Source organism: Herpailurus yagouaroundi, unplaced genomic scaffold (assembly GCF_014898765.1).
Source record: "Herpailurus yagouaroundi ecotype Mexico unplaced genomic scaffold, PumYag 163, whole genome shotgun sequence".
NCBI classification, from domain to species: domain Eukaryota; kingdom Metazoa; phylum Chordata; class Mammalia; order Carnivora; family Felidae; genus Herpailurus; species Herpailurus yagouaroundi.
Genome location: NW_024412404.1, coordinates 56,055,479 through 56,075,329, shown reverse-complemented (window position 1 = coordinate 56,075,329; position 19,851 = coordinate 56,055,479). Strand labels below are relative to the sequence as shown.

General features: G+C 56.3%; 1 protein-coding gene across 2 annotated transcripts in view; it reads right to left on the bottom strand.

The window, feature by feature from the left end:
• Nucleotides 1-1,366: 1,366 nt before the first annotated feature.
• Nucleotides 1,367-19,851, bottom strand: part of GRK5 (G protein-coupled receptor kinase 5) — a 221,995-nt gene continuing 203,510 nt past the window's right edge. For both annotated transcript variants that reach the window (XM_040486603.1, XM_040486604.1), the window contains 7 exons: nt 18,540-18,577; nt 16,749-16,838; nt 14,269-14,477; nt 9,727-9,864; nt 8,782-8,919; nt 8,087-8,218; nt 1,367-5,868 (listed from right to left, as the gene is read on the bottom strand). In XM_040486603.1, coding sequence (XP_040342537.1) covers nt 5,770-5,868; nt 8,087-8,218; nt 8,782-8,919; nt 9,727-9,864; nt 14,269-14,477; nt 16,749-16,838; nt 18,540-18,577 — 844 coding nt within the window. In that variant the 3' untranslated portion in view covers nt 1,367-5,769. The remainder of the gene's footprint in view (nt 5,869-8,086; nt 8,219-8,781; nt 8,920-9,726; nt 9,865-14,268; nt 14,478-16,748; nt 16,839-18,539; nt 18,578-19,851) is intronic.

Genomic DNA, 19,851 nt, shown 5'->3' with positions numbered 1-19,851 from the left:
GTCCCTGGACCAGCAGGTTCTCCTGGGAGCTTGTTAGAAATGCAGACCCAGACTCAGACCTACTGAATCAGAGTCTGTATTTTCTCAAAACACCCAGGTGAGTCTATGCTCCTCAAAGTGTGAGAGGCACTGCCCTGTCTCCCATGCCCTCTGGTTTATCCACCAGCGGTGGCAACGTCCTCCTGGGATGCAAGGTACAGGAGGGCAGGGGCCTTATCTGATTTGGTTCCGAGATAGTGTTGAGGATATAGTAGGAATTCACCTGCTGAATGGCTGAGTAGGAAGGAGAATTCACCCTCTAGCCAACTGCACGGGCCTCTTTCCTGCTGCTCCCCCCCCCCAAAACAGCGGAGCGAGGCCCCCAGCAACTGACCTATGCCTGCATCAAAGTGGTGCCAGGAGTCCTGGCCCTCTGTACCTTGAGAACCTGTTCCTGAGGCCCTGACTTTCCTCCTCTTCAGTCTCTGGGGTAGGGGGGCAGTTAGATCCTGAAACCCTGTGGATGCCCCTCCCAGAGAGATAGTGGCCTTAAGTTCCTTGGTGCCCTGGGGATGCCCACTTTGAACCTATCCTGGAAACAAAGGAGGTGGAGACCATTCCGGTGCCCCTGATTACTGAATCTATGGCTGTCTGGAGCTGGAGGAAGGGAAGGGACCTGAGTGGGTGCAGGAGGTGAGGGAAGGAGCCACCTGCCCCCAGCCTGCCCGTCTGCTTGGGAAGGGACCAAAGTTGCCAGGCAGAGGGGTGTAAGTGGTGGGGTGGGCGGGTGCTGTGGGCCGGGAGTTTCTCCCTCAGACCATGTGTCCCGGGAGGATGGTGGCTTCTGTCTGCCTGGGAGGCTGGCTCAGTCAGTGGAGGCTTCTGGAGAAGGTCCCAGAGAAAGCCCTGGGGACCCGGAGGGAACAGCCCCCCTGTGACGGGGCCCCCAGTTCCGAGGCTCAGAGCATGCCCTTTCCCCCAGTGGACTCTCTCCCGCGGTCGGGGTGGGGGGGGGGGGGGGGGGGGTGTATGTGGGCCAGAGCTTCAGCGGGGCCTGAGCTGTCCGCCTAAGGAGAGGGTTAATCAAGATGCAGTGGCAGCAGATGCTGGCATCTCAGTGGTGACAGCCGTGTGCAGAAAGAAAGAAATACTCTTGGGGTGCCTGGGTGGCGCAGTCGGTTAAGCGTCTGACTTCAGCCAGGTCACGATCTCGCGGTCCGTGAGTTCGAGCCCCACGTCAGGCTCTGGGCTGATGGCTCAGAGCCTGGAGCCTGTTTCCGATTCTGTGTCTCCTTCTCTCTCTGCCCCTCCCCCGTTCATGCTCTGTCTCTCTCTGTCCCAAAAATAAATAAACATTGAAAAAAGAAAAAAAAAAAGAAAGAAATACTCTTTTCATTAAGGAATTTATTTCTCTTAAAAAAACAACAGTGGTTCGATCTAGATACAGCAGCACAGTGACATAGGAGACGGAACGGACAAAGATTCAGAACAGAACAAAAGCCGTTATCTTCAGGAATGACCTCCAAAAGGGAACTATTTTCATTCACCATCAAAGTTTAAATTTCCCTGAAAAAAAAAAATAGAAACCTTTGGATACTAGAAGGATTATTTATTTTAACGCTACCAACAGCCACTAAGCTCTTCTAATCGAGAACATTTGCTTTTGATCTATTACAAAAATGACGTCTTGATGGACTGGGGAACGATAATCTAGATTCTTTGAGGAAGCGTCTTTCCGTCCTGGGGAGAGCTAAGTTTCCAAATGTTTTAACCACCGTCCCCAGCATAAGACCAGCCGAGAACCCTGCCCTGCACCCGAGCAGGCTCTGACCCGCCCCCTCTGGACTTTGACAGCTGGACAGGTTGGTTGTGAAAGCCCGTGGGGTGGGGTCCGGGGGAAGGGGAAGGGGCCTCGGGGACGAGGCTTCACTGGTCCGTTGTGACAGAAAGAAGTGAGTTCCCTGCTGGTCACGTCTCAGCCCTGTGCCTTCAAAATGCACGGAGGTTTCACACTCCTTCTTCGGAACAAAGGCTGTAAAGTTTAGGAGGTCCTGTGTCAGAGGGTGGGGTTATGAGGCCAGGGGACACCGGGCGAGGTTGCCCTTGGAAGGACGCAGGTGCTCACACGGACGGGGGAGTCCACAGAAGCCCGAGAGGAGAGCTGATGTCACCCGGGTGGCACTTCATCTCGGTGGGCTTCTGCTCGTCTGCGAGGCTCCTGTTTCCTCTGGCAAGGCCTGGACGCCAGGTGCAAGGAGGTGGCCGTGTTCCCTCCGAATTGAGGTCTGGGTCAGTAGCTCAGTCGAGTCCGTGGGAAACCGACGCCCTGAACCTTTTGGGAAAGGACAGGGGTGTGGAAGAACGAGGAGCTTCGACAGCAGGCGTGGAGAGCCTGGCTTCTCAGAGGGCATGCCCTCAGCATTGTCGGGACTTGCCAGGCTCAAGGGCAAGCGGCCGCATGCTGCTGTGCCTTCGAGGCCAAGGTGGTGTCCGCACGAGTCCCCAGAACTCACCACCATTCTTTGCAGTGGTGCATGTCAAGGGTGCATCAAGCCGAGGTACCCTGCTCTCTTCCACCCAGCCGGCCTCCCTGCTGCCTGCCCCTCGGAGCCCCAGTCTCTGCTAAGAACAGTGCATTTCAGGAAATAAGCCTGGGGCTGCTCCAGACATGGCAACACTTAGCAACGGTGCAAGTGACCTCGAGACCTCATGGCTTAAAAAGTGATGTTCCCGGCCTAGAAAGAGTAGAAAGTGAGTGGTGCGTTTGGGGGGCGGGGGAGGGTGCCGTCCTCTGTGAAGGCAGGGGTCAGGCATGTGTGTGGTTATGGGCGATATTATGGGAGCCCCCCTGGGGGCTCGATAGACACTTGGTGGTGGTGCTCATGGCGGAGACCACCCCATCCCACTGGGGGCAGCAGCTTGTCTCCAGAAAAGAAGCAGAGATGCTTCTGCGAGGCCTTGCGTCTCACCTCAAAGGCACGAGGTCGGCGAGCGTCCAGTGAGAAAAATGTCATGCTTGGAGAAAGAGAGGCCCTTCTATGAAGAGCTCAAATGCAGTTTAAAAAAAAAAAAAAATTAAATTCATTCACTGCCCAAATACGCCTCATCCCAGATAAGTGGATGGGTGCGAAAGTGGGTTCCCCCTCCTGAATTTAAAAATGCCTTTTAAAAATGCAGCTACAGAAAACAAGTCGGAGTAGAAGCTAGGGAGAGGGTGGGGGGCAGGACCTACTTGTTGGACTTGGTGGAAAGGAGGGCTGATTTTCAGGCATTGTTTGAAACGGACTTCCCTTCTCTCATAGGAAACAATGGGCAGTAGGAACAGGATGATCAGGAAGGCGGGTGACTCTGGCCCCACGTCCTATGGGCACTGGGTGGGGACAGGCAGCGAACGAGAAGGAAGACTCCAGTCGTTTTAAGAGTCCCACAAAGGCCTGTGCGTATCGTCTGAGCTCCCACGATGCAGAAACACACAGCGATGGATGTTTTTCCCTCTTGTCTTTTGACGATTCTGGTCCTACAAATGGCCAGTGTGGGGCTTTGAGGAATTAAGAGATGGCTTCTCTACACGGGTCACCGGGAAGCACTGAGTTGCTGTGAACGGGGCACAAGGAAGGAAGGAGAGTGGGGGCTCGGGCTGGTGATGGTCCCAGGAAGATGACTGTCCTTTCCATTAAGAAAGGAGGGTCAGCAAGATCTTGAGGCTCTTAAAATACTGGCCAGAGGGCTTTCCACTTCCTTGGCAGAAACAGAGTATGGCTGTTTGTACTTATCTTGTATGCAGCCCAGGAAAGTAACAGAAGCAGCCTCGGGAGGCGAGAGCCGGTCTTGAAGAAAATAATACTGTGCGTTAGAGGACCCGAGGGAAGCCCACCGGTTGCTTCTCTCCCACTTATCTATCGGTCACACGCCCTAAAATGACCCGTCCCGAAGGCAGCCCCTCTCCAGCGGCGTGCTCCAGTTTGGGGGCAAGAGCACAGGCGTGGGGCATGAGGCTGCCGTGCCCCGCCACTGTCTCCTCCCTAAAAGCTCATGCTTCGCACTGCCCGCGTCACCTAAAGAAATCGTTTTGGGTCCCATCCAAAGCCCCACTGCAGCCAAGGCTCACGTGCCCTTCCTTGAGGGTGCGTCAGAATGTTCTGGAGAACTTCTTTAGATGCAGATTCTGGGGCCCTGCTTCTAAAGCATCCCATCCCACAGGCTTGGGGTGGAGCCCAGGAATCTGCATGTTGACGGGAGATGCCGATGACAGAAGTGCAGGCTCCACACTGGGCGAAATCCTGGCGACTGCCAGGCGGCTGCCGTCAGAAGGAGGAGGCTGGCTCAGCCGCCGGGGACGCAGCCAGGCAGGGGAGCAGGGCTGTCAACCACTCACCCTATCCTGGAGTGGGGGGGAGGCGAGGGTGGATTTGCTTCTTGTCACCTTGTGGAGGCAACAGAAGGGGGCCGGTGGCTCCTTGCTGCTGGACAGCCGTGCTCAGAGGGCCTGGACACTGCCTTCAGAAGACCCTGGTCTGGCAAAGCCACCAAGTCCTCCTGAGGGCTATTTGTGCCTGAAGTTTTGAGATGCCCCGTTACATCCTGCCTTTGTCCCACTCCTCCCAGGAAGGGACAGTGGCCTTGAGCCTCTTTGGGTCCCGGCCCTCCCCTAGAGCATCCCATTTGCTTAGAGAGCGAACTCCATCCATGCCGCCTGGGCCGGTGAATCTGTGGGGCCTTGGGAAGCTCTCCAGACCCTGTGGTCCTGTAAACGCTTAAGGAATGCGCCAGGAGTCCCTGGGCAAGCCTCCCTCCCCCTCCAGGGACTCATTCAGGATGATTCCATTGACCCTCACTCCCTGATGCTTCCTTGGGCCGTGAGGATTTGGGATAGTTGGGGTTCCATGACTACACCTTATCACCGCTATGCTTCTCTTAAAAATAGAATAAAACAAAAGACCCCAAAGGCAAGCCTCTTAAAGCATACCGGTTTCAGCAGTCAGAACCTGCTTAGAAAGAAAGAGACCCAGTTCTGCGTACCGGCCACGTTCCAGAAGGAAGAGAAGGCCAAGACTGAAGCAACACTGGCATCGTGTGCCTCTAAAGGAAAAGTGCACATCGGCCCCAGGTGACCCCGGAGACCCCACAGAGGACATTCTGACTGGGGGGCGAAGTCCCAATTGTGTCTTGAGCACTTAATTCGGATCGTTACAAGCCAAAAGCACGGTGACATCAATGTGAGGGAAAGGTCACAGAGATGGATACAACCAATCCTTTAAAGGTGAAATGTGAGTCCTTTTCTACATTTAATAAAAACATTTTCTCATTTGAGGCTCTGGAAGTCTTGAGTCACATTTTTTGTTTTGTAAATCCCCACCCCCACCCCCCCACTCTAAAATGTCTTAAAACACATGGCTTAACAGTGGCTGCACAGAAAATATACACCCTCAAAGTCTGACTTTCATTTAAATACAAATATACAAAATGTAAACTGAGACAATAGAGAAATTTACAAAACTTTTCTTTAAAAATAATAAAGACAAAATTCAGTTCTAGGTATGACGCTATTAAAATACGTGCAAGTCGTCGTATCCAATTGGATTTCTATTGCAATGTTCCACCTCGGCTTGAGGGCCACCTCTGGAGACAGACCTGAGTGGAAATCTCTTTGAGAAACCTGGAGGCTCTGCGTCGAGGGGGTGAGCGGCCTCCGTCCCCGGCTCCTGGAGGGCTCCCCTGTCCGTAAGTTCTGTTTCTAAGGACAAGGGTCTAGGGCTGGTCCCACCGTGGACTTCAAGGCCAGAGCGCTAACTAGCTGCTTCCCGTGGAGTTTGAACTGACATGGTTTGAATTCATGTGGTGGTTAAAACTGGTCTTGGGGTTGGGTGAACTCTTGGAATTGTTTTGATGCTGGAGGAGAGATAGAGAGAGAGAGAGAGAGAGAGAGAGAGAGAGAGAGAGAGTTAGTCCTAGTGGACAGGAGAGGCCTCTGAATCTGAAAACAGGGCCACGATCAGGGCTTGCTGACCATCTCTTTTTTTCCGCTGCCTTGTACATCACCCCCCCCCCCCCCCCCCGCCCCCACCTGCCACAGACCCAGGGTCAGAGGCCACCCCTCAAGGCAGGGGGAGGTATGGAATTAAGAAAATCCCAGGCAGGGAGGGAGAAGGTGGCCCCTCCCAGAACATCTACGTGGCTAAGTACCGCAGGCCCAAGGTTAAACCGCCATGGGTTTGAGCCTGACACCTGCCACTTAGCTGAGTGACCTTGGGTGAGTTATTAAATGTCTTGGCCGCCCTGCCTGTAGTGTAGGGGAAGAGTTGCTTCTCCACAGGGCCAGGCTGTGTGCAGAGAGGGCCCGAGCGAGTGCCTGGCCCGAGAACCACAGGCTGCTTGTTTGGGTGCCCCTGGCATCCTCTTGGCATAGCCATGGGTGTGGGTCCCCCACACCTGCAGGGAGGAGGAGAGAGACCCGGGCTATCTGCTTCCCCAGTGGTAGTTCTGGGCGCTGTGCAGAGGGCCGCTGACCTCCACTTCCCTCTTCCCTGCTCTGGGCACTGACCTTTGAGACGGGCACACAAAGGCTGGGACAGGGGCGGTACAGTGCCACCCAAGTAGCAGGAAGAGTCAGGGCCAGATTTGAACCCCAAGTCGGGGAGCCTCCACAGCAAATGCCTGTCCCAGGACCTGGGGACTCAGCCATGTGGGAGGAGACAGGTTCCTTTCTTTCGGGAGCTTCCATTTTCCTTGGTGGAAGCATTTAAAAATTATATTTTTATAGTATATGAACATGAGTAAATTTTGGAAAAGGATGTGAAACTCACATGAAGCTTTTAGATAAAACCCCAAACTTGGCATCAGTCTGCATTTTCTCTCCACATGTCTGATCCGTGCTCCCCGCCATTAACCCCAGATCCTTCGCAGGGGCTCACTGGCCTTGTGACCGTGGGCAAGTTCCTTGACCCCCTCAGCCTCAGTTTCCCTACCTGTGAAGTGGGTTAATCGTACACACGCTGGGCTCACATGGCACCAGCATGTCCCAAAGGAAGGATCCCAGTTTGGCTTGCTGATGCATCCCCAGCCCTGAGAAAACAGCCTAGCACACAGTAGGCACTCAATACATATTGGCTGAATGAATGAATGGTTGGACGGAGGCCCGGGCTTTTGTGGAGCTTAGTTAGGAGAAGCTCTCAAAAAGCAGCCAGTGCAGAGCTGGTCCACACCACAATGCCATAAACAGCCACCCCATCCTGTTAGCGGGGTGGGGGTGGGGGAGCTGGGATTCCTGGGGCCTGGGGACCAGGGCTTCACAGCCTCTCCTTCGTCCTCCTGGCAGAGGCACAGCTCCCTTGGGGTGGGGGGCGGGGAGGAGTATAAGTCACAGGAGCCTCCCAGGCTGTGGCGTGGGCGTAATGGGGGGCCATGCCTCCTTCAGGGGCCAGGCCAGGAGGGTGGACGAGGGGATGAGGTGGGGGCCTCAGTGGCCTCTCACTCACAGGCCTGTGGGGACACGTCTTCTGTCTGGCCCACACCAGCCCTTAATCCAGGGGCAGACTCTGAGGAAAAATGCGTCTTCTCAAGGGGCAGAGTGTCCTCTGGCTGCCAGCTGGGGGGCGCAGCCGCCATGTATGGGGCCCCAGCCCAGGAGCCACAAGGCTCTGTGGGGACCACCTCTCCCACACCTGTTCTCCCCGTTCTTTGTCACGTTCAGCAGTTACGTACAGAACTGGAGTCCTCACAATGGCCACATGGGGCAGTTAGCTCTCCGTCAGGGAGGCTGTGCCCCAGAGACACTGGGTAAGGTATGGAGACGTTTTTGACTTGCACGGCGGGAGTGGGGCGCTCCTGGCGGGGAGACGCCGGGAGGCTGCTGGGTATCCCTCACTGCACACGACAGCCCCCACGACAGAGAATTCACCCAGAATGCCAACGGTGCCAAGGCTGACAAACCCTCGTGAAGGGTGAGCTCTGGGCCGGCCCTGCCCCTTCTACCCAGCCGGTGGGCTTCAGGGGCTGGGACGGGCTACTGGGAGAAGGCCACAGCTCTGGTCTCAGGGAAGTACCTGGGCCCCAGGGCGTCCCCGGGGCCAATGCCAGGACAGCCGGCCATGGTGGGGGCATCCCTCACCTGACGCTTGAAGATCCTCTGGAGCAGCCCTTTCTTTGGCGGTTCTGGAGGGTGACTCCTATTCAGGTCCGGCGAGAGGGTACCGTTAGGTCCAAACACGTTCAGCTCCTTAAAGCACTCGGTTTCTATCATCTGGGGAAGGGGTGCAAACCACAGGTGGCGTGAGCAGCTGTGTTCATCATCTTAGGTGGACAGGAGCCCCGGAGGCCGGGCCACCACCCTGCCTGGAGCCGGCTTCCAATAGGTCCTCCCCCTGCCCTGCGTCCTTCAGGGGCCCCGGGCCCAGGCCGCTCCTTGCCTGCCACTGCCTCTCCCCTGCCGGCTGGCCGCAAGGGTGTGCTCATCATCCGGCTACCAAGCCCACACCCTATCCCCCCCTACACCTCCCCAAGCCCAGGCCACCCACATGCTCCGGGCCCTTCCCCCTGCCAGCGCCCCCTCCCCTGCCCCATCATTTCCAACCCATTGGAAGCAGCACCGACTCCCCCAGCTCATTCCCACCTGTGCGTCCAGCCACAGTCCTGTTTTTCCTCCTCTCTCCCAGCCAGACTTCCCGAGACAGCCGGCAAAGACGGCCGGGTCCGTCTCACCTCCCATTCCTCTTCTGACCCCACGCCAACGGTGCCCTGGGCCAGGCCTGGTGCCCTCGACCCAGCGGCCCCCTTCAGGGTGCATGTGGCCACCGCCCTGCTCACCTCACTCTGCCACGGGATGGGCACGGAGCCCGTGGAGAACTTGGAGTAGAAATCGTCGTCTGTGTGGTCCAGGTTGACGCCCTTCACGGTGGAGAACTGCTCGATGTCCAGCACGTCCTTGCAGTACACGGCACGGGGCTGCGGGCAGAGGGCTCGGTCACACAGGGTCCCGCCCCAGGCCCGGTGCCCCCAGCCTCGGGTTCTGATGGGGGGCAGGGGGCACCTTGCAGGGGACTGGAGCTGCTCTCTCTCAGATCTGCCAAGGGGCTCCTTCCCGCCATCGGCCTTAGGCCGGCTGCAGGCCTCCCCACTCTCCAGGCTGGGGCCACGGTGGGGAGACTGAACATGCCCTCTCTGACCTCACGTTCCTTGGCACCCCTGGGGATCCCCACGCCCCCAGCAGATTTTCTTTTTCCCCAAAGCCCACAGGATCAGGATGATGGAAGTGTTTCCGGGCATCTCCGTCCAAACAAGGGCTGCCCCAGCTGGGGCCTCCAGCCTGTCCCCCACAGAGAGAACTGATGCTGGGGACCCAGGGCCAGAGAGACATGTGGCCCAGAGACAACCTCCAGGTACTTCTCACTACCGGGCACCCAGGCTCTGCAGCCAGACAGGCCTGGGCTGGGCTCCCAGCTGTGATGGTTAGGAACTCTGGGAAAGTCACATATCCCCTGTTGGCCTCAGTCTTCGCACCTGCAAAGTGGGGACATTAGAAAAACCTATGCCGTGGGGCTGATGTAAGTGCCCACCATGGAGCTGGGCACCGGAACCATGAGCTGTGGCTGTTAGAGCACTAACATCCACTGTTTTCACTTGCCCACTGGCCCTGCCCTCTAGGAGTTCAAGGTCAGTCGGGGTGGCCTCCCAGGGCCCAGTGTGGACATTCACTAAGTTGAAGTCGTGAGTCTGTGCACAGGTGCAGCCTGGGTCGGGGAGGCAACTCACATCTGGAATGAAGGGAGGGTCCAACATCCCGGCTTCTAAGCGCTTGAAGTTCATGTTCCTGAAGAAGGGGTGTCTCTTGACCTCAGCAGCCCCCTCCTCCTGGCAGCCCAGTCTCTGTTTTGCATCTTTGGTGAGCAGCTGTGACAAGAGAGCCGTGAGAGGTCATGGCTGGGTGGGCCTTTCCTCCCGCTGAAGGCCACAGGGGGTTTGGGGCTTCAGGCCCCTGTGATCATCTCCTTTCACAGGTGCACCCCGGAGCCTCCCACACGTCCTCCTCCAGCCTCTGCGGGGCCCGAGCCGCCCCCAGATACCCAGTGGACACTGCCTTGGCCTGCTCGGGCCTTGCAGCGTGCTTAGATGCCTGGAGGCTGCAGGAGGGCGGGGGGTCCTGCCTGCCCTCCCCACAGCAGTACACCGACCCTGCGGCACACTGGGCACCACCTATGTCTGTGGCACTGTGTTACTTCTTCTGCTACAGGCAAGCTACAAAGGGCACGGATGGTCTCTGCAGGTCTCACTCATTCGTCTACTCAACACCCGAGTACCCTGTAGATAGGTATCTAGTTGGCACAAACCTCTGTGCAGAGACCAGCGACGGGCACGGAGTACCTGGCCTCAGCAAGGCCACATTCAGAGGACCCATCAGGGCAATACAGGTACGACACCATGATGGCAGAGGAACACGACCTGGCTGCCAGCTGGGGGGACGGGGAAGCTTTGCAGGGAAAGGGCATTTGCTACAGGCTTTCCAGGAGTGGGGAGGTGGGGAAGGCATCGGCTGGCAAAAGCGGGTGGTGGAGACCTGAGGGCAGCCTTGGGGAACACCTGTCTTTGAGTCTGGGCGAAGGATGAAGGGGTGGGGGATGGGCCAGGGTGAACTGGCTGGAGAGAATGCTGGTCAGGGTAGAGGAGTGTCCTCAGAAGCCACAGGTGGGGAGGTTCATAGGGCAGGAAGAGGCTGCAGAAGCAGTCAGCCAGGCCAGACGGTAAAAGTATGAACGAGGTGGGGGCGGCAGGAGAGGTGGGGGGCGGCGCTGGGAGGGGGCTGGGAAGGGCAGGCTGTGATGCTGGAGGACCACCAGCTGACCCCAGGGCATCTGTTTGCTCTGAGACCAGAATCAGAGTGGATGGCCTGACCTCAGGCCATTCTCTCTCCAATATGCTGGCACCCTGTGTGTGCTCTCCTACCATGCACATTTGCAGCTGGCCGTGGGGGCTGGGGTTGCGGTGGTGGGCCAGCGGGCAGGCGGGCCTCCTGAGGTTCATGGTCTAGAGGCGGAGGCTTGCGGGAGCCATTCCCTTCCCATTTCCCTTCAAACAGAGGACTCAAAGGCGGCACCTGGGCAAACACCAGGTCACAGCCTAGAAAAGACTTAAGCTGTGAGAATCACTATGTCAACCTCTGGTCCACCGATCACCCAGGCATGTTTTGCCCAGTGAGCCGGTGCCTCGGGACTTTAGCTTGTCTTCTCCAGAGGCTTTGCAGTTCCACAAAGGCTCCAGGAATCAGGCTCTGCTGGGCCAGGGCACCTCCCTTTCTGAGAAGTCCCAAAGAGGCAAGGCTCCCTGAATAGAGGCTGGTCCTCCCAGCTGTAGACCCCAGAGCCTGCAGGGCCAGCCAGCCAGAAACACGAACAAGGACAATAAAGGCGAGGTGGGCTGGGAGGGCTGTGCCAGGCCGCCCATCAGTTCTGCCTGGAGTGTTGGCTTGTGCCCAGGGCCGAAAGTCCAGGTTCTCATGTGAAATCTCTCCTGCTTGAAATCTTGGCAATTAACCTGCCATCCACCTCTTTCTAAAACACCGTGCAGGCTGAACACCCATCTATGTGCTACCTGATTGCAGCCCTGGTATCAGGTATCCACCAGAAGTGAGAGGGAGAGGTGGTGTGAGCTGGGCAAGTGGGGCAGGCAGAGTGGGCTTCCTGAAGGAGGAGAAGAGATGGGCTGGAAGGCCGATTAGGGCTGAGGTGGCCGAAGGGCCAGAGGGAGGGTCCTGTGAGGAGGTCAGGGCCAGTTCTGGAACTCAGCAGGGACCTACAGAGGTGGGGCTGAGGTCTGGGCCTAGGGACTGGACCAGGGGACAGGGCACTGACACGTATGACTTTTCTGGACCCCAGGGGGCAGTGGAGAGGGTCTTGTGGCACCAGGGTGGAATCAGGGAAGGAACAGGCGGCCAGGGACCAGCCTCCCTGCAGTCTGTGGAGTGGCCTTCTTGGGCAGGCAGGGCTGGAGCTGCCAGGGTCTAGAAACAGTCCAGTGTGCCCCAAGCCTTCATGGTTTCCTCACAGACAAGCCCTGCTGTGTCCTGAGCTGGCACCTCTTGGAGGCGACAGGGCCAGCCTGGCTGCCAGACCGGACAGGCTGTGGGGAGGGGTGGCCAGGAAGCCCAAGGCCAGAATCCCATGACCCTATGGTCATTTTTAAGAAGATGAAGCAAGGCCAGAGGGCTTTGTCAGTTCTTCCAGCAGAGAAAGATGAGGGGACACTGGCTCGACCTTTGAAAGCCATTGGCCAAGGTCCACTCAGAGTCCCAGGCTCAGCCACCGCCTTTCCCGCAGTAGCCACCAGGGGGCAGCAGAGGGCCAGCAGTGCCCCTAGTCCTGGTGCCCGGACAGGCACCCAGACAGCGGGCCGGAGCCTCTCTGCCTCTCCGTCCTCCCAGCATGTCCTGTGTCCTGCTGGGGTTGTTCTGGTTCTCTGAGTCCCCGACCCTGACCTGGGATATTTGGTGATGCTCTGACCATGGCTGATGACTTCCCTCTTCTATCCTTCGCCCAGTTTGGCCCCACCGGACAGACACCTTGCGTCTAAGCCAAATACTGGCAGGTCTCCTACCCCAGTTTTCAAATGTCCTTAGAGTCCCACATTTCCACCTACCTGACTTCTGTCCCCCACCCCAACTCTGGCTGCCGTGACTCCTTGGGTTTCTGGGAGGCCCAGGGGTGCAGGCAAGTGCCCGGGTACGGGCCAGCCCACAGGCCATGTGGTTTGGGTGTGTGTCTGCAAGCCTCCTTCAGTGGCTCCCACACATGTGGATGGCAGATCTATGGGTCCTCTTTTTTGGAAGTGCTCAAATGGCAGATCTTGCCCCAAATCCTTCTTCCCATGGCTCTGTGACGTCAGACTGAAGCCGGTAAGAGGAAGTGGTCAAGCAGTGAGTGGATAGCTCCAGAGAGGGTCCTCCTCAGGGTGGGGAGCTATGCCACACGGTCCCTGGGCCACTAACAGTGCGGCCTTGGCTTTTCTGGAAGCAGAAGCTTCACTACTTTAATCAGCATGTCGGGCCTGCTGTTCTATACACTCCAGCCTCGTGGTTTATACACTCGAGTCAGAGAGGTGGCAGGGAGGGCAGCCTCACCCTGCTGTCTGCCGTTCCAGGTGCAGCAGCGCTCCAGGGAGAGGAAGTCTGAGGGTTCATGGGTACCCGGAGTGGGGCATCCAGGCCCTCCTGTCCATGCGTGGCTGGCACTGGAGGGCAGCTGCCTGGGGTGTGGGTGCAGCACAGTTGGGCCTGCATCAGAGGGAGAGGCCCCAAGGGGACACAGGCAGAACTCGGGAGCATGAGAGCCAGGTGGGGCCATTCCCTCCACAAAGCCTCTGGTGAGCCACTTGGGCTGGGGGGGGAGGGGCAGCAGCCAGGGGTGGACTCCCTCCCAGCCCCACTTCAAAAAAAAATTTTTTTTAATGTTTGTCTTTGAGAGAGAGGGTGGGGGAGGGGCAGAGAGAGGACGACAGAATCTGAAGCAGGCTCTAGGCTCTGAGCCATCAGCACAGAGCCTGACACGGGGCTTGAACCCACGAACTGTGAGATCACAACCTGACCCGAACTTGGTCACTTAACCGACTGAGCCACCCAGGTGCCCCACCCCCTGCCCAGCTCCATTTTTGATGGCTCCGGTCACTACTTCCTCTATCAGGCTTCCTAGCCCCAGTCTGGTCCTGCCCACCCAGCTTGTCTAAACGGTGCTCCCCACCTGCACCGTCCCCATGGACGATGAAGTCCCACGGTCCTTAGATTGCTGCCATGCAGGACCTAAGCTAGTGTGGCCAGCATTCCATGGAGTGGAAGGAAAACTCTATTGTAAGATGTTCAAAGACTGAAAATATCACCACCCCAGCACCTGCATTGCCCCTGCTGGCCTCAGTTAGTGCCTGGGGATCCAGAGTTTGAGGCTGCAGGGCGCCAAGGTCAAGGGTAGGGGATGCCCCAAGATCCCTTTGTGCCTTGGGGAACCAGTTGGGATCCTCTCCTTTCTCCAAGACGTTGATTTGCCCTAACAAGGCCGGATCTGAGTGTCTCCCGCGGTTCGCCCCAGCCCCTTCCCTGTCATGGGGCCTCCCTGCCTGCACCCCAGGCCTTCTCCCGGCAGCCGTGGCCGACCACCCCGGTCCACGACCAGGACTGCTCGTTCTCTGGCTCGGTGCTGCCACTACTCCTACCCCAGTGTGCCTGACCCTGTCCCTGTCAGCCTGTTTGCGCAGGAGGGGAGACACCACTGGACAGCCAGCCCGCGGGCAGCGTCTGGCCCACCAGGAGCTCACCATTTTGCAGATGGACTTGGCCTCCTCAGAGAACTTTGAAGAGTACACCTCCTCCGTCTCCAGGACGCGGCGGTCCACTTCCTCCCGCTTCACCTTCTCTTTGCGGCCCCGGAATGGCGACTGGCCCTCGATCATCTCATAGATGAGGCAGCCCAGACCCCAGTAGTCAGGGCTCAGGCCGTATCTCTGGTTGTTCAGGACCTCTGGGGCTGGGGGTTGAGGGGGGGAGCGAGGGGAGGTAAGAGAGAGCTGGTGGCAGGGCAGAGTCAGGGCACACGGGGCCAGGGTTGTGACTCACACCAACTGCATCCACGAGTGATGGTGTTGCTCACAGAACGCCTGAAGCTTCATGGCAAGGACATGCTTCCCCTGCTGACTCCTACTCACCAAATGCCATAAATACTGTCTCTTCCAGGGAGCCCACCCTGACTGCTCTCCTCTGTGCTTCTGGCTTCAGAAGCTTGATCACAGTGGATGGAAACGGCCTGTTCCCTTGATGTCTCCCCGACTAGAACCTGAGCTGCCTTATTCACTGCTGTGTCCCAGTAACAGGTATGACATCTGGCACAGGGTAGGTGCTGCACACATATTTATTGTCAGGAAGGAAAGTGTGTCCACCCAAAGAAAAGAGGATTTTAAGTTTACCTGGAATTCAAACAGCCTCTCACTATGGCTTCCCCACTACTTTGATAAAATGAATTTTAGATTAACCATAGAAGTGCAAAAAAGGTTAAGTTTCATGTCTTCAGGCAGGTGACAAGCATCCAGAGGCAAATGCATCAACACATGTGCTGGATAACACGTATAACAGAGGCCCTGCAGATGGAGGCAGGCAGCACTCTGTGCGAGACAGACATACAGGTACACAAAGGTGTGCAGATCCATCCATCCTTCCTTCCTTCCTTCCTTCCTTCCTTCCTTCCTTCCATCCACCTACCCTTCCTTCCTTCCTTCCTTCCTTCCTTCCTTCCTTCCTTCCTTCCATATATCCATCCATCCATCCATCCTTCCTTCCTTATATCCATCCATCCTTCTATCCTTCCTTCCTTTCATCCATCCTTCCTTCCTTCCTTCCATCCATCCACACATCCATCCATCCATCCATCCATCCACCTATCCATCCATCCATCCATCCTTCCTTCCTTCCATCCATCTTTCCATCCATCCATCCATCCATCCATCCATCCATCCATCTATCCTTTCATCCATCCTTCCTTCCATCCATCCACCCATCCATCCATACATCCTTCCATTCTTCCATCCATCCATCCATCCACCCTTCCATCCATCCACCCTTCCATTCACCCATACTTCCTTCTATCCATCCATCCATCCATCCATCCATCCTTCCTTCCTTCCATCCATCTTTCCTTCCTTCCATCCATCCATCGTTCCATCCATCGTTCCATCCATCCACCTATCCATCTATCCATCCATCCATCCATCCTTCCTTCCATCCATCCTTCCAGCCTTCTATCCATCCATCTATCCTTCCATCCATCCATCCCTCCATCCATCCACTCATCCATCCATCTATCTATCCTTCCATTCTTCCATCCATCCATTCATCCTTCCATTCTTCCATCCATCCATCCAACCATCCTTCCTTCCTTCCTTCTATCCATTTATCCTTCCTTCCTTCCTTCCTTCCTTCCTTCCTTCCTTCCTTCCTTCTATCCTTCTTTCCATCCATCCATCCATCCATCCATCCATCCATCCGCATTTGCATGGGTACACACACAGCCACATATACATAGATACACACAGGTTCCCCAATAACATGCAACCTGAAAAGGACCTTCTAGCAGTAGAGACAACACACAGAATCCTGTACAAGTGCTGCTGGCATGAGCCTAATGGAGGACAGCAGCATCCTCAGTACCCAGAGCTTTCTGGAGCCCCTACCCCCTGGGACAAGTGGACATGTGTGTGAGGTACATGCAGGAGGAAGCCCAGGGGATGCCCATCACCAGAGAGGGATTCAGGAGGACCATATGTAGCTCCAGTCTTTTCCCTGCAGCCCCCAGGATGGTGGTCCTAGAGTAGGCTTGTGGTGGGGGCTGGGGGGCAGGGCAAGGAGGCTAAGACTGGTCTCCACTTAGCATCATGCCTAGTGACACAGCAGGTGGTGCAGTCCTCTCCTTTCTGGGCCTTTCCTAGTGACCTCACTCCTCTCAGGGGCCCCCTGAAAGGCTGCCTGCCAATCACCAGACCCCTACTTGGGTTTAGCCTCTCCCAAACAGCACCATGTGCCTGCAATGACTGTTGATCCTGAGAGTGGCTTGGCTTTGAGGTGCAGGTGGGGCTGTGGTGGGGGGCTCAGAATGCTCAGTTTAGGCAAGATGAACCCTGGGCCTCAACGCTCCACCTGCCCCAGCTAAGACCTCCCACTGCCTGCTGTGGCTCCACTTCTGATCAGAGCTGCATAGAGGAGGGAGGCCCAAGAGGTGGGCTCAGGGAGGGTCCAGGCCCACACTCACCCATGTAGCCCACGGTGCCCACCCGGCCGCGGATCAGGTCTCCATCGGGAATCTTCACAGCCAGACCCAGGTCTGAAATCCGAATGTGGCCTGAGGCGGGGAGAGCAGAGTTAGCGGGTCACTGGGACAGTCAGTGGACACATGGCCCACCCTGGGCGGTCCAGAGACTTGCTTGCCCCTGGTCAAGGTACACAGACTCTCGGCCCCAAGAGGGGCATCCCAATCAGCCACCTCAGGGTGACTGCAGACCCTTGGGGGCATCCAGGTGTCAGAGGATGTGGGTAAATCATTACTTTACAGGAGGAAAACATAAAGACGGGAAAGGATGTCTGGATTTGGCTGGACGATGGCCAGCCTACCCATAAAATGCCCTAATGGGCTTCTTGGAAGGCTGAGATCACCAAGTTTAAAAGACCCTGGCCTGATTCTATGATTGCTTCATGGGAAAAATGTGAGATTTTCCTGAACTTTTACAGTTTGCTTAAGGGGAAAAATTATAAAGCAATTCGGGAGGCAACTCCCTGTCCTTCCCTGTTGCTCTTTGGAGGTTCTTTGCACTCTGCCTTTGGAGAGACAAGAGTGAAGTCATCCAGGCCATGGGGAGACTGAGATGAAATGGAATCCAGGACTCCCCTCCAAAGGCCAAGATGACACAGCGCTTACAGCTCTGTCTTGCTTGGCGGCCCACTGAGGCAGGGTCATGGCCACACCAGGGACCCACAGCCCGGACCTCAGTGAGGTCCAATGTCAGGGACTCCCCACCAGGCCAGAGGGGTGCAAACTCCCTGGCTCAGCAGCCCTGATGAAGGTGGGGAGGGGAGAGGAGAGCACACAGGTTCCAGCTATCAGGCTGCAGATCAGTGGTGGGCATGGTTCTGAGAGCAGCAGAAGAACCCCAGTGGGCCCTGGGCTCATCCAAGAAGGGCGCAGGCCCTGGGCCCTCTGCCCACTTCCCCACTCAAATCTCTCTCCAAGTCACCAATGACCTGCCTCCCTTTCTCCCTCCCCCTGCCAGGGGCTGCCTGGCCTCTGAGGCATGCTGGTCTCAGGTCGCCACTGATTGCTGGGTGACCTGGGCTTGTTGGCTCCTCTAAGCCTCAATTTTGTCATCTATAATATGGGCACAGGGATGCTGGCCCTGCCCCCTCTGCAGAAATGGGAACATCTAGCCTGATAACAGATGTGAACACCATTCCCCAGGTGTGAGAGGCTAAACATGTTACCTCTGTGTGTGTACATGTGCGCATATGCATGTGTGCATGCGCGCGCACACACACACACACACACACACACACACACACACAGGAAAACAACAATGGTAATGCACAGATAATGCCTAACACATTTAGAGCTGGCTATAGCTGGTGAAACAATTGCTCTTTAAGCTATTTTATTGGAGCCTCACCTCCACCCCACCCTCTGAAGTAGGCAGAGCAGGGCCCATGTTTCCATTTCACCAGCAAGGGAGATGGGGTACCAGGAAGTTGTGTGAGAGTGAAGTACTTGCCCAGGATCTCTGAAATTCTGGACTCCTCAGTCAGTGCTCTCCGTCTCTCTGTCTCTCTTTTGGCCATGCCACACTGCTGCTTCACCATGCCCACTGCCTGCCCTGGGTACCCAGGATTGGGGAGAGGGAGTGGGTGCTCTCCCTCTTTGCCCACTGCTCTCCCACAGTCCCAGGGTCGTGCCTCTGAGAGTCTCTGCAGGAAGGCCCCCTGCTCCTTTTGGATTATGATGCTCTCCTTGGCTACAGAGCAGGAAAGGGGTTTCCCAAGTGGCTCCCCAACTTACCATAATCATCTAGCAGGATATTTTCGGGTTTCAAATCTCTGAAAGAGGAAGAGGACAAGCATGTGAGTGTGGGCACTCTCAGCACCAGGGCATGGCATCTGGGTTGACTTCTTGCCGTGTTTCCTTCCCATCTCTTGGCTCAGGCTGTCTGGTCTCTTTCTGGATCCAGACAGTCTTGGACTAATTTCCTTCCTCCCAGTATGTAAAACAAATGCCGCTGTTGCCATAGGCATCTTCCCGACCTGGAGATGACTGGGAAGGGGTCAGGCAAGGGCCAGCCCTGGCTCCTATCCACACACTGACCACACCAGGGGCGGAGAATACTTCTGGCTGGTGTGGTGACAGACCCCTCTAGGGCTGGGAACACCCGGAGGTCTCAGGATGCTCTGGGATGCCCTGAAGGCAGAGCGGGGCCTGGGAATTAGGGAGGAGAAGTTACTGAGAACACAGCACCAGCTGTAGAACTGGGGCAGAGAATTGTAGAGGGCAGGCCCCCTTGGGGAAGGAAACCCCTTGTCCCCCAACTCCAGCAGAGTCATAAGCCCAAGAAAGCACAGCTGTAGGTTTGCCCGTCTCCATCTGTCCCTCCTCTCTTCTCTGATGACACAATCACTCTTCATAATAACAAGCCCCTCCCCACCCAACTGGGGTAGGGAGGCAGCAGCAGTGTCTGGTTTTACTAGAAGGTCCTTTCCACGGGTAAAAGAACAGCCAGTAGGATAGCATGTGCGACTCAGTTAAGCCATTAGCATCTGGATTGAGGATGCGACTCTCCACCAACTGGCTTTGTTTATTTAACTGCTGGCAGCTGTCCTCATGGGGAATGGTTAATGTGTTCAAATCCAGTGGGGAAGCCTCACAAGGTGATAATGGGTTTGTATGGGGTTATTTATCACAAATAAACACAAATACTTTGTTGCTCTTATTTAATTCGCATTCTTTGATGTATTAACCGTTCCAAATAAGGGCAAGAGCCACCCTCTCAGTAAGCCAGCAGCCACAGGGTTGGAAAGATAGCTGGTGGACTAGGGCCAGAGCCCAAACCCATGGAGAGGCCACGGCAAGTGGTCCAAGTGGTGGAAGCCAGGGAAGCGCTGTGGTTCTCTTCCTCCGAGAATAAGGGCCAGAGCTTGGAGGACCGCCTTTCTTTTTGTTTTAAGAGAAAAGCCATCAAGTGGGATTTCTTTTTTCAACCCAAAGGGAATTTTTTTCTCTTTTCACTTGAATGAAAACAAAACAAAAGCCTAAATGGGGAGAATGTTGAGGGGGTGAGAATGTTGTGGGGGGTGAGAATGTTGGGGGGGTGAGAATG